This window comes from Triturus cristatus, chromosome 1_2 (assembly GCF_964204655.1).
Source record: "Triturus cristatus chromosome 1_2, aTriCri1.1, whole genome shotgun sequence".
Classification (NCBI taxonomy): domain Eukaryota; kingdom Metazoa; phylum Chordata; class Amphibia; order Caudata; family Salamandridae; genus Triturus; species Triturus cristatus.
The window spans coordinates 537,175,382-537,189,683 of record NC_140580.1 but is presented as its reverse complement, the minus strand read 5'-3'; the positions used below and the strand labels follow the sequence as shown (position 1 = coordinate 537,189,683).

Here is a 14,302-nt window from a genome sequence, read left to right as displayed (position 1 = left end):
CTCTTTCTCTCTCACTCTCCCTCTCTCTCTCTCTTTCTCTCTAACTCTATCTCTATCTCTCTTTCTCTGTACTTTAATGAGCGCATGACACACCTTCTTATCTATATTTTTGTCTTGCAGGCTGTGACTTACAGAATGTCCTGAGATGACCGGCCATGACTCTTCGGAATTGTTCTTTTGGGTTTATTCTGTAATTAACAAATTATTTGGATGTTCTAAGATGAATGTATGATTCTCATTTATCCGTCCACACATGTATGTTAGGTGTTGTGATTGTGAGACTTCATGCGAATTGTTTGGTTTGGGATTTCGTAGAGTTGATGTGCAATATCTTCGTCCAAAGGGGGCGGGGGGGTGCCCGGGGTATGGCCCCAGGGGAGGGGGGTTTGTGGGGTCCCGGGGGTGGTGGCGGTGGTTGTTGTTGCTCTATTGGGGCTCCGGGCTGCATGTTCATTTGCTCCAGGGCATCTGTTGTTCTTCATGTGTGGCTCTGGGCTGTGCTCCCTTGTCTGGTGCCTGTTGTCGTCTGAAATTACACCAGGAAAGAGCAGGTGCTAAAAACCTGCAGCTAATGCGCCTTATCGCATGTTTTGTCTTCTCTTTGCCGATCTGGCTGGTCGTTGAGAATGTTGCGGAGTGGTGCTGTCGCGGCTTTTGGCATGGGAACGCCTACTCTGCATCTCATTAGCGTTAGTTGCCGGGGTCATCTGTGGCGATGTTTTTTGCGATTGCTATTGCAGGTAAACTGGTGATATGGGCTGTTAGCACCAGCTTGTGAATGGGGCGATAAATTTATCGTGACTTTGGGTGCGACAAAGTGCCGATAACTCGGCGATAGATCCTTGAGAATATGCCCCACAGTTTTTCCAATGTTTCCAAGATTAAAATGGGAAGGAGGCAGACGTCATGCAAGGACTTTGACTAAGTTTTAGTGGTGATTTCCAGGCTTTAGCTTGTCCATGTACATGCCCCCTAGAAGTGGAACTATAAAATTGTGACAGATTGCGTTTCTCGCCATCTTTAAAAAGCTTCTTCATGGTAGGTTATGCTATGGCGTGCCTGGATTACAGCACAAGAAATGCTTGAGACCACACGATCAACAAGTACTACAATGCTGAGGTCAAAGGTGATTTTCTTCCGGATAGCCACAATATGCCCTCAGAGATCAATCCACCCCACACTGAGTGCTATTATTCCTTTTCCTAAATTCACTAACAAGGGGTGAGTTAATGTTTATGATGAATTTGCTTGTACTGCATGTTGCAAAACATAATCCCTTCAAACTATCTGTGTGCTATCCTTGCTCTGAGAGAGAGACATAATGTAGCCTAGAAATCCAATACAAGGTAAGTCAAACCTTACCTCCATTTATATGGACGCATCTTGCCATCATAACAGGGGATTACACAAGTCATTACATTGGAATCAGACCACAGGGTCAAACATTATACCAGGAGGAGAGGGTAGACAATACACAGAGCAATCCACGTGATATGTATAGCAATAAGGTCAGAACTTAAGTATTGTTTCATGTTCTTCTGATTTTTACCAATGCTTTTCCTTCCTTAACTCAATCTCCCTCCAGATCGAGGTGGCAATTTATGAGGACCGGTGCAGCAGTGGCAGCAGCAGCAGTGGCAGCTCCAGCAGCACCACCAGCGCTGGCGGGGGAGGGGCGGGCACTCTTGGGCGATGACTGGCAGAGAGTCCCTGCGGGGACCCATACTGCCGGGACGATGGCCTCTCTGAAATTCGCAGGTTGCGATATCAGAGCACAAGATTCTAATATTGGCCTATAAGTGACTTTTATATATTTCAGGGTTGGGTGGGCTTTTATACGGGAGGGAAGTCAGTGAACAAGGGCTGAAATATCATGAGAAATGTGCATATCAAAGACAAGAGCAGACTTAGAATTCAGCACACCTGACCAGCATACATTCAATGAGGTCAGAAAGGCTGTGCAAGGACAACCAACACATTGTGTGGAACAACTAAAAGATCTTCGTTTCTGTCTGTTACATTCCTGATGCCCGCTAAATACTAAAGGCATTTTTATTCAAAAGAGGTCTAACACCTCAAACCTTGTTCTGCAGTTTTGACACAAAAAGGCAAAGTACAGAGGGAGCATAAAATGAATGAAATCTCGATTTGGTGTGTTTTCAGCAGGTCCTGGAGGGCTGGATACATGCCAGATTTTCAGGATAAGTAACCTACATTTATATTCATTCATTGCATATAACTATATACTTTGTGGATGGCGTGAAAATCTGTCATGGAGTTTGTACATATGTTCAACACACCCTGCTATAACAGGAAATAGCCAATAGAATACTCCCTTATGGCTGAGCTTTAATAGGCATTTGACTGAATCATAAGAGCAATAACTTTTCATTTTAGGATCCCAATGTAATTTAGAAATAAACATAATGAAATGAGAATGTGTGACAGGATTCTTGAAGATATGGTGGGATTTAAAGGGGCCATCTAGTTTAGGGGAAGAAACAGACCTCTTTACCCGCACCTGCATCTCTAACAGTCACCTACAGTAGGCATTCCATAATGCTGATTTATTTGCTAATGTCAGATGGGATTGGAGATGTGTTGTCATATCATTCACCAGAGGACTCTTCATAGGAACACATACAGGAATGTGCAACTCAACTGTACTTTAGTCAAGCCTAGTACAGGAAGTACCATAAACAAGTGTCCTTGGTACCTAAGCCAAGAACACATTTCCCTTCAAGGATTACTATGATGGCAGTAACACGCGATTCTGCATGACAGTCCCACAATAACACAACAATACGCTTCAGAAGTACAGCGTCCAGTCCTTCCTAATCCCCTCAGTCGCCAATATGCCATCGGTTCTCTATACCCCTAAACAAACAGGACTCCTTACTGAACCCAGCAATCTAATTTGAAAGCACCGCCAGAGACATCAAAGAAGGAGTAACTCATGAGCTACAGAAATAACCTCAAACCTAATCCTTTAATGTGGGCTTCCTTTTAAGCCCACTCAAACAGGACAGACTCTTCCAAGGCCAGAATTGGACACAATGCCGAAACACATCCAGACTAGACCAAGATGCAATTTTTCAATGTAGCAATGTGTGCTACAAGGAAGAAGGGAAGAATTCCATAGAATGTTTGTGCACATTTACGTTAGCCTGGTCTCAGTGCTCAAATGCATTGCACGTATCTGGGTGGGGCTTCTGCCACACCCTAACGCCAGATATACCTGTGTCTGTGCAAACAATTCTAACATATCCTACAGCTATTTTGTCTGAAATATATCTTTGTCTGGTACAGTATCCCCAGGGGAATAAAGACTCAATTCTTTTGGGCATTATTGAAAAAGATAATTTGTGATTCTCCATCATTGCATGAATAGTGTTTTAAGGTTCCATTGCCAAGGTGAGCTAGGGCGGGCGGTGCTCAAAAGCGGAAGTTGTTTCAACCAGCAGACGGGTTTACTCTGCTCACCTGCATGTGAATAGCAAGTCTAACAAAACTTCTCATATCATGCCTTTGAAGAATAGGTGGTATCATTTATTTCAACTTTGATCAACAAAATTAAAACTCATTAAAAGTAACTACTGTAGCCATAGCTCGGCATTTTCCTCCGACCTTCTACTATTTCAGGCTGTTTAATGTTAGTCACCTATTCTTTCAAAGTGAACTTTATCATTTATAACACTGTGCTTCACATAGTAATATCTGCATTGCTAAAAGGTAATAAAAATGGAGCATCGATCTTGTGTTTCTAGTCCTGTTCCTCCACCAGAAGGGAATGCTTTGTTTCGGTCTAATTTATGTGTATAGATACAGCAGGCTGAATTATATGTATTTTATTCATAAAGATAGATACCATCATCAGTTGTCCCATGACCACACCATAAGCAACTTATCCTGAGCATAGAAAGCAGCCAGGCTACATTAGATGTCCAAAGTTTCAGCAGATTCACTGTTTTGATTTGATAAAGGCCAATAACGATGAATCAGGATGGGGCACATGGTCAGTTAGAGCAGGACTTATGGATTGGTTCCTCTGCAGAAGGGGAACTCACTTGAAATTAAGAGATGTATTTAAAGTTTGGCAGATGAGATACTTTGTCAAAACGTGATGGATATCCTGTCCGCCATATTACATGCGTCATAAGCTATAAAGCACTTGCAACACAGAATACGGAGTATGCATTCCTTATGTGATAAAATATTCAGTTTGGCTAACTTTAAATGAGGTCCTAAGTCTTCAATACTATTTCTTGCAGCGTCATGATAATAGAGAACTCTCACCATGACAATTCAACCACCTCCAAAGATCATTGTATTTATAGCTCTAAATAAAAAAAAGCTAGGGCCAAATTAAGAGTCAAAGCATATTTAGCATCTAATGGAATAGCTGATTGCTCCTACTGGTGATTTTTGTCACTCAAAATTACAAAATGAAGTCACTGTCATCTTTGATAAACATTTATTTCAAGTGTTTACCGATATCAATTCAGATGAGTTGATGTCAGAATCAACCTTGCTTCCAAGTCTCTTGGGGATAACTTTGGGTGAGATTTTAGTCTTCACGTAAGAGAGGAGCAGAGCCCAAATTCAGGTTCCTCCATTCCACTTTCTTAAATCAGCTGTCTAAATGTAATGGCAACTTATGGACAGCTTATGGCCTAGTTACACTCTTACCTTCACTCATTTGCAAGCCACCCTAAAATAGACCTTTTATAATAATAATAAATGAGCACTTCTAGAGCGCGTAGCTACCCATAGGCATCCCACCGCTGAAATTGCTGCACATAAATATCAAGATGATGTTGAGTATTCTTTTACAGAGAACTGCTCTGAAAAAGCCAGGTTTTAAGCCTTTTTCAAAAGGGATGTAGTTGATTTCCAGAGTGCAAAGATAAGGGGGGGGTGTTCCAGAGTATAAAGCATTATATCAGATGGAGCACCCTCCGAATCTTTCCCTCCTGACTCCGGGTACTTTTGCCAGATATGCATTGGAAGGGCAAAGAGTTCTTTGAGGAAGATAGAATGAAAGCAAGGTGCGGGAGATCAAAGATCCATTGCCCCAGAGTGCCTTGTGGGCAATACAGAGGGATTTGAACTTGATTCTCTCTGCAATAGGGAACCAGTGCAAGGAGTTCAAAGCTTGTTGGGCCACTTCTAGCAATATTGAGCAGCAGTTGTGTGGCACAGTTTTGTGCTACCTGAAGTTTCCTTATCATAGCCTTTGGAACTACCAGGTAAAGGAAGTTACCATAGTCCAATTGGGATAGAGTAAGGGCCTAAACCATCAATATCCTGGCATTGAAGGGGAGAAGAGGGAGAATCTTCCAAAGCATTCTAAGAAAACTGTAGCAAGCGGACGCAAACTTCACTGCCCGATGGTCAAATTTTAGGAACTTATCTAGCTACATACCAATACTTTTAATGGTGTTTTTAGGAGGTGGGGGGACCTAAACAGCTTGGCCAGTCCAGTCCCAGAAGTGGGTTTAAATTATAGACACGCTAATCTCTTGTTCCCTCACTTCTACTGAAATGTATCCTGTGAGATAGTTTCTAATCTGCATACTGGCAACGGATCAGCCCTGTATTCATCACATTTATCGAAATATTAAAACTCCGTTATTTTTATCAGAATATCATTCAAACACTTCAACCTATCAATGGTGTTATTCTGCACAATTACCGCACAGTCATATTTGTCATTTTAAAAATTAGGTGACAGGTACAGGTCTCCTTCTTCTAGAAGGATTAGTGTGCATTGAAATCAGCACATTCCTAACATAGCTTATATCTGTGTATATATATATGTATGTACATTTAACATCTACTGTAGAGACATATTTTCCCTTCACTTGGGAATCCTGTTGCTCATCCTCACTCTCTCACTCTTGCTGAGAGATATGTATATACATATCTATGGACACAAAGACACACAATGGGAATGATCCTACCAGTAAGTAATACATAACAGTGGTACATTCAGCATTTGACTGCCATTTGAGCTGAATGAGTTTTATCAACAAATATATCTTCAAAAACAATATGCAGCATAAATCTTGCAATAGCTGTGCTAAAAGCCTTCCAAAAAAGTAAGGATAAGCATCCCCAACTTACATCCTTAAGAAAGTTATACTCTGGAATAGAAAAAGACAATTAAATGTGCATAGTGTGTCAAAGACTATGATGCTCAGAGGGAAACGTGTCCAAAATGAAATAATATATCAGAGACAAAAAGCAATGTGAAGACTCAGGAGTACTTTCAACCTCCTTTGTCCATATCTCACATATCCCCAGTTTCGGATCTTGCAGTGTAAAACGCTTTCAAATGCTACTTAGGACTGTTTACTACCTAATTATACAATGGAAACCTGGTTACATAATTGGTTGTGCAATCAAATGTGATCAAGCAGGAAGAAAGCTACCTTCATAACCTCATAAACCATTTGCAACTGTGTCTAAAACTGCATTAGTTTACTGATACCTTTTTGACTTGCCCCTTTCAGTTCCTTTGGTGTCCATCCAGGGCTGTAAAGAAGACAGATACTCTCATCAGTTTCCACTGAGGATGTGGTTCTATGTCTGCTCTTGTTCAGTATTCATCACACCGGGGGCAATAAAACTTCAGTATCCAATTGCATACCAAATGTATACATATTATACTCACTTACCTCCATGCGTTCCACTGCGAAGTGTGCATTGACTGTGTATCCTGGACAGAGATCGTCACCTTCCACGCTTGGTGTTCCTTCAAGAGAAGAGACCGTTGAAACGTCTCAACCATCATGAATATTTCATCTCCAAAACAGAGTTTGCTCTTGGTGGATAAGCCAAACAATGTCAATCTTACAACAAAAGCCAGTGTACAAGACACTTCAAATACACACATAGAGGCCACTTCCATTAGCAGTGCATGCTACCTTGATACAGTTATGACTGAGAAGTATTTTTAAAATGTTTTATTTTAGTATGATATTCTAATGTATAGATCGCCTTCACCGTGACTTGTCTGTCCTAGTAGCCTAATTTAGCATAATGTATGCCTAAAATGTAAAAGGTAGTGTAACCAGACCGGTATACAAGTAGGAGTTCATGGCCAGTGTTTCCGCAGTACGGTGGTGACCTCTAAATTCAGGTTCTCTCATGAGGCAATTAAAGTAGCAATGATATTGACTCAAATTGTGATATTCTGCTGACAGAATGAATAAGGGACTGGACCTTCTAAGAGCTGCCACTGTACACTTGTAGGGTGCTAAAGCATTCAGAATGCTTTAGCACCAGACCCGTTGTAGTTTACTACGCCGAGGAAAACCAACAATCTGTAGTTCTAGTCTGCTCTTCCCTAATTCTCTAATTATGAACACATCGAATTGCTTAAATATTTAATGAATGTATGTGCACAAGAAATAGAGTTCCTTCTATTCTATATAGGCCAGAAGCAGGGCAAATGACTAATAGAGGAATACATGTATGTGTGTATAATCTAGAACTTAGGAGATATCAGCCAAATGGTTCTGCTCGGTCAGCAGAATCTTTCAAAGAAATAGAATAGATCATTTAACATTAAGGAATTGAACAGGAACCTCTAAAACCGTTTTTATCGGTGAGACAGCATTGAAACAGTCCGCATACACTGGCTGACCCATTTTTACAAAGACTTGTAAATTACCTGTGTAGTTTATACCTGTGGATGACCAAAATGTACACGTGTTTGAATGCTATAAAAACATTTCTAATCTACGACATGCCATAAATCAAGCAATATGTGCATAATATTTCCTCATTTTTCTGACTTATGAAATCCTAGATCTAACTGTTCGCATTTCAAGCCTGGTGTACGTAATGAACAAATACCACTAGGAAACTTGTGGATTTTTAAAAATGTTCTTTTAATTACCTCTTTCCTCTTTGATTAACATGTTTTCTATGAGACTGGTTTAAAATTGAAACATTGCTGAAGTTTCCCAGGCTTACTGTAGCAAATGTCCATGGACCATTGAGGTGTGGGGGATGTGCAGTGAAATGTGGGACAGACACCGCAAAATGTTTTTAAAATTACAAAAAGCTTTGACTGCATGCCTATTTGATTTTTATTTTCCACTATATAACAGCATTAGCCTGCCTTACTCTCACAAAGGCAATCTGGATCGGTTCCTTTGTGTACCAAGCTTTTTTTTAAACTACACGGGTATCTGAATGGTGACACTGATGCAGTCTAAGGTATTTTGACTTGACAACCCTCTGTTATATAGATAACAGAGGGTTGTCTAGTCAAAATACCCTAGACTGCATCAGAGTGCAGATTCAGTACCAATACATTGCTGCCAAAAGTACTGAGTTTCCCCCAAGATGGTTCACTGACCTGCGTCGCTCTGTGGTGTTGGCCAACCCAGGAGATTTTCTCCACTTCCAACTGTTCTCTCAGACGTTTATTAATGTCCACAAAATCTACCTCCAAAGAGGCGGGTTATCTGCTTTTGGGAAAAGCAACATTGTACAAATCATCAAATGTACATATGTAATATATAGACTGTATATGATGCACTTGCGTTTTGATCGCATGAAGAAGGTGCTTTTTCGAAGCATGGAACTGTTTTCAGACTGAGAGATACAGTTAGAAGTGTAAAATTCATGACTATTTCATATTAGCCTTGCCGTTCTGTTAACCAATGATACTCTTGTCTGGTTTCATCACTGTAAATGTTCCATAAAATAAAACTTATAAAAGCTAAGTATAAGGTCAAGCCTGTTTGCATTATTGCATTTCCAGAGAACAGAAGTAATGGAAGGAACAGTGTATCTTATAACAAATCATTGGATTAAACCATGGAACTCATGTGCAGGCAAACTGGCTGGGCTGGGGAGAAAACCACAAAACTCAAAATCTTGAGTCTGGCACAACTGTCTCATTCTGCCCCGATTAGGAGGTGTGCACACATACGTATGGTACTGCTTTTTCATTATCTTTAGGAACAAGGATGCTGCACGCCCATTGTAAGATTGCATTGAGCGTCAGCTCTTCTCTGCGAAGCAAAGTTGGCTTATCTATACTAGTTCATATTTAGAAATCACAGAATTCACTGATACTCTTTAATACCATAGTCGTCAGTTAGATGCTTTTAGATGCAATATAATAAGTTAGACAAGCAATCCTACCGGATCGGGTGAGTGCTGTACAGATAATCTTTTTATCCACCTAAACAGTGGGTGAGACACATTTTCTGATGCTATATATAATTTTTTATATATGTTGAAGCTCTCATGGTAATATGCTGGATGAGCAATTTATGCTGTCTGTCCTGATAATGCGAGGAATTGTCCTTTTATCAACACAGGGTATCTTTATTGCTAACAAGGTTACACTCAGTCCCTTTCCCGACTCCAGGTCAGTCAAATCCGGGTTTCCAGGTGCACATTGGCTTTTAGTAATCATTTTCACATGGGGCTGATATGATACATTTTAACACACAGGTTGCTCCAATTAAAGTCCTGATGAAGGCCCGCTATGATGTAGCACAAGCATACGACTTCTAAGAGTGTCGAAACATCAACGGTTTTACACTCAGCCTGTACCAATGAATTCTGGGTTTTGGGCAACTTTTGTACTGACTTACTTGGCCTAGCAATGAGTGACTATAAATTTGAATAACCTGGACAAGCTTAATGAAGATGTTAACTTTTTTTGTACAAATGTTTAAGCACTATTTCTCTTGATGCACTGCACAAGCACTTTCTTTCACCTTTTATACATGGAGCACTTCAATGTTTGAATTATGGAAGTTGATGTTGCTGCACCAATCAATTATATATCATTTTAAGTAATTGGGTTGTCTGGACCTCAACGTTTCTTTTCTATGTTAACAATTCATATGATTAACAAAATAATTATCGACAGAACCAATTCTTTGTACTGATTAGGAGCAGTGGCGTAACACAGGCCCCCACAGCCACCTTGGTGCTGAGGGGGCCTGAGCTGCAAGGTGCCTCCTCAGCACAGCACTTAGGCCTGGGAGCTCTTAATTAAATCCAGAGTGGAAGCACATCCATGTTCCTTGCAGGGGGGCCCCCTCAACTTTCGTTACACTACTGATTAGGAGAGAGTCACAGTATTCAGGGCTCCTGGGCACAGGGCCACAATCCTGGCTTAATTCAATGTGCGGTGTAATTAAAGTGAACAAAGTTAGTATTCGAATGGATAGTGGTTGTGTCACCTATCGCAAGGAGGAAGGATAGTGTACCCAAAAGGTTATTGACCGGTGAACTATACCTCCCTGCCAGGGCGTTTCCTTGTGCTCGGCGTTGCTGTTTGCTTAATCTTTTCACAATTCTACTTCAGAGCATTGTGTAATCTGTGATTCTTGATTGTTGCTGGACTGTTTTCATTAATAAATGCATACAAAATATGAACAAAAACATGAACTCAGAGGACGACTTTTTAATTAAATATAGAATTAGATCACAGAGAGCTATAGTAAGGAGACTGGTTTGTAAGAAAACGGGCAAATAACGTCACCGTCCCTCTGAGCACAATAGCTTCAGTGTTGGGTAGACATTTGTATGTACTGTGTTTGAAAATGATGTATCCTGAACTGCTGATGAGGAGAATACTGATAAGGAGGGGACTTCTCTATAATGCACCTTGGGAAGCCCTGACAACCATCTGCGTGGTGTTGGGAGTCAAATAAACAGTGCAGCAAACGTCTCTCACCCTCACCTACAGATTGCTCTCAGGATCCTGAAGCTCTTTTCATCTCACATGCTAGTCACCCTAACTCCTAGCAGCAACCCTGATGCTCCCAGTATGAGATGAAGCAACAGAGAATGGGGATGTGAATACTCAGCTACATAACCTGCAGTGTGAGTCAGGCAGGTCAGGTGTTAGCTTCCTGGGACAAGCACATCATGCCAAAACATACATGGAACAGACTATACATCCGGACACCAAATACTCAAAATGTGATGGGAGGATGCTTGCAATACGTCTAACCACTGGCAATCGCTTGGGATAGCGTTCCAACCCATCATTCTTTTGCTCAAAAGGCCCCCTCAGATTAGATCCAACCATATGCAACTTTTATGTGCTTAATGTCGTTCCAAGCAGCAAGGTAATGTCCAGAAGTGGTCCTGCACTCAGTTTGCCACTGGAACCAAGCTACACCCAACTGAAGAGCAGTACTCAGAGCGAACTCAGTCTTGGGTTGCTTGTGTTCCCATTCAGGGAGGGCCTGGCCTGGTATTCAAGCTGTACTGTTCTGATTGGAGCATGATCAAGACTGACTTGCACATGGCTGGGTCCAAACAGAGGTGGCATGGAGGGCAAAAGAGATCAATGTGTTGGAATGCTATGCGAGCGATTGCCAGAGGTTAGCCAAATGCAAGCATTCCTCCCGTCATCTTTACTGTGTTTGATGTCTGCCCTAAGTGTCAAGGGTATGCCCAGATGTGAGTCCTGTTCTTACTATGCCACTGGAGCCAAGCTACATCTCAAAGAAGATCCCCAGTCAGGACAAAACTGGTCTTTGGTTGCTTGTGTTCTGGTTCAGGGAAGACTTGGCTGTTAGGGCTGCACTTTATTTATTGGAGCAGGGTCACGGCTGATTTGCATATGGCTGGGTTCAAACTGAGGTGTTTGGTGGGAAAAACAATAATGGGTTGAAATGCTACCTGAGTGAGTCCTAGTGAATAGACAAATTTCAAGCATTCCCCCCACCACTTTTTGTGTGTCATATATCTGGGCACCCCCAATTGCAGCATCATACCAAGAACCCGCTCCAATGTGGATGAAAAGGTGAAGCTCTTTTGCCCAGGAAGAGGCAATAAATTGCACACCTGCAACCCACAGCAATCTTTGACTGATAAAGAAAGGGATTTACTAGACCATATCTCGAAGAAACATCATGTGACTTTGGCAGCTATGTTAGGTATTGACCCATCCGTTTCTTACCTATCAGTAATGCATATGAGAATTATGGAAATCGTAGAATTTTAAAAACCATATACTGGACATTTTGATACTGAACTATTATGCTCTGCCTTCATTTTCTACATATAATCCAAATCCATTACTCTAAACATTTGCTCTTGTCTGTAATGTTCTCAAATAAACTGCTAGTGTGCAGTTGGTAACTGCACACATAAAGTGCTCTGATACCACTGAGTTTGTGTTCAAACTATATAAAACTACAAATAAATAAGTAAATAAACCTAAGGAATCATGGGGCAATTTAAAAACCATGTACGAGTAACCAAAGTAGTAATCCTATAGTAGTACATCATGTATTCTTAAATGCCTATGTGAGTTGGTCACAAAACATTTGAAATGGCAATATTCAGGAAATAATCATACACAATTAGTAAAAATAAAAAGGAATGTGCCCATTTTACACTTTTACTGATAGGGAGCTTGACATACAGGTCCATTCACAAAGGCATTTACAAGTACGTGAAGTAGTAATCTTTATGTAGTAGGTCATGTACTAAATTGCTTTGTAAAGTGATCCCAATAATTGTATTTATTTCATCCAAGGTAAGTGCTGCAAATGACTATGAAGAAATGTAAATGGAGCTTCCAAGCCTTCTGGAAGCAAGTAAGTGCAGTGCTCACCATGGAGTGCAGAAAGGGAGAAAATTGAGTTCAGGAGGGAGTTTTCAGCATTTACAGTATTCAGGTACTGGTTCCCATGAGACCCCAGTGTATTATGTTACTGGCAGTCTTTCACTTCACAATAATGTTAGTGTTCAAGTGCTAATCCTCAGTAAGTACCCAGTGTATTCTTGTACTAGAAACCTTCCACATGACAACATATCAATTATTTAGCAATTTAAGATTAGAATCAAACAGCATGGAAGCTATCTATTTCATGGCTATTGACGACCTTCTGAGGAAAACAGTTATTCAGTAGAATTCGGCCTTAAACTCTTCAAACTCGAACAGTCTAATATCTCAGTTCAGAAGCAAAGGTTCACACACTCAGTAGCAAACAATCAGTGCACCATCAGACTCTAGCAGTGGCCAATTAGACACTACCAGCCCACAGACACATTTGACAAGGAGGTGTCGTTTTGTTGAGTTAAGGCGACTTCAGCATATTAATCAGATTTTGATCTCCTTCAACATCGCCGGACTGGCCGTATCGCGCATCGGGCGTTTCCCTGGGAGGCTGGAAGGGTGGGGGCTGGTGTTAGGTTCTGGGGGCCGATTTTGTTACTGGTGGCCTATTCTGCAGCAGTGGCCACCAGTAACATTAAGCATGCCAGTCACTGTCCAGCTTTTGGGGGTGTGGGGGGGGGGGTGAACTGGCGTGGCATTGTCATCAGGAGGAGTACAACCTACAGGCTTTAGGGCGGCAGGTGCGAGTCTTGACAGACTGCCTAAGCATTTCAGGGTTTATTTACAAGCCCCTTGTGCTGCTGGTGCATCACTTTTTGTGATGCACCACCGGCGCATTTTGCTGCCCCATATTTACAGGAGAGGAAAAGCCACCTTGCTTGGCTTTTCTTGTCCATCTAAATATGGCCCCTTTACATGTAGCACTTTGCGTGAGAGGGGCGTTCCATGGGTGTTGCTATGTGTGTTCCCACGCAACACCCATGGAACCTGACACATTTCTAGATTTACGAGCAATCGTAACCCTGGAAATGTGTCTGAATGCTACACCTCCCCATGGGAGACATAGGGAGGTGCAAATTAATACATTTCTCCTTGTTTTTTTCCTCTTTCTATGCATGCTGCATTCTGCAACACACATAGAACGAGGAAATCACCTCTGGTGATTTTTTATGTGCGGGAAGATGTCCTTTTCCTGCACATAAAAAATCATTCTATGTGTGCTAATGCAGCACGCATAGGAGTTGATAAACGCCATTTCAGATTTTTTATGTGCAGGAAGGGACACCTTCCCACACATAAACAATCATCCCCATGACGCACAATGGTGCAAGGGTGCCTGTGTCGACGCATGGCAGCAACTGGTGCTCCAGCGCATGGGAGAGCAAAGGGATCCATCATACGCTTGTAGATATGACGCATCTCTGTGCTTTGAAAGTACCAGAGCGTGGCTCAGCCAAAGGGCTTGCGGTGCCGCACTGCAGCACTTTCTTGTAAATGAAGCCCTTCATTTCCAGGGTGTGAAAATAAGACAGACAACAGCACTGCCTTTGGCTTTGTCATCATGCATAGTGTTGCCTTACTCAACCTTACTATGGTGTGCAAAAAAAGGAATGAATGTAAAAAAAACCTTAAGGAAATCCCTGTCAGCAATAAGTTTGTGTTTTTATTTCACATATTTTACTT

General features: G+C 41.5%; 1 protein-coding gene across 1 annotated transcript in view; it reads left to right on the top strand.

The window, feature by feature from the left end:
* GOLGA7B (golgin A7 family member B) overlaps positions 1-2,438 on the top strand; it is a 177,396-nt gene extending 174,958 nt beyond the window's left edge. Inside the window, exon 5 of the mRNA XM_085606346.1 lies at positions 1,586-2,438. Coding sequence (XP_085462472.1) covers positions 1,586-1,696 — 111 coding nt within the window. The 3' untranslated portion in view covers positions 1,697-2,438. The remainder of the gene's footprint in view (positions 1-1,585) is intronic.
* The last annotated feature ends 11,864 nt before the right edge of the window (positions 2,439-14,302 follow it).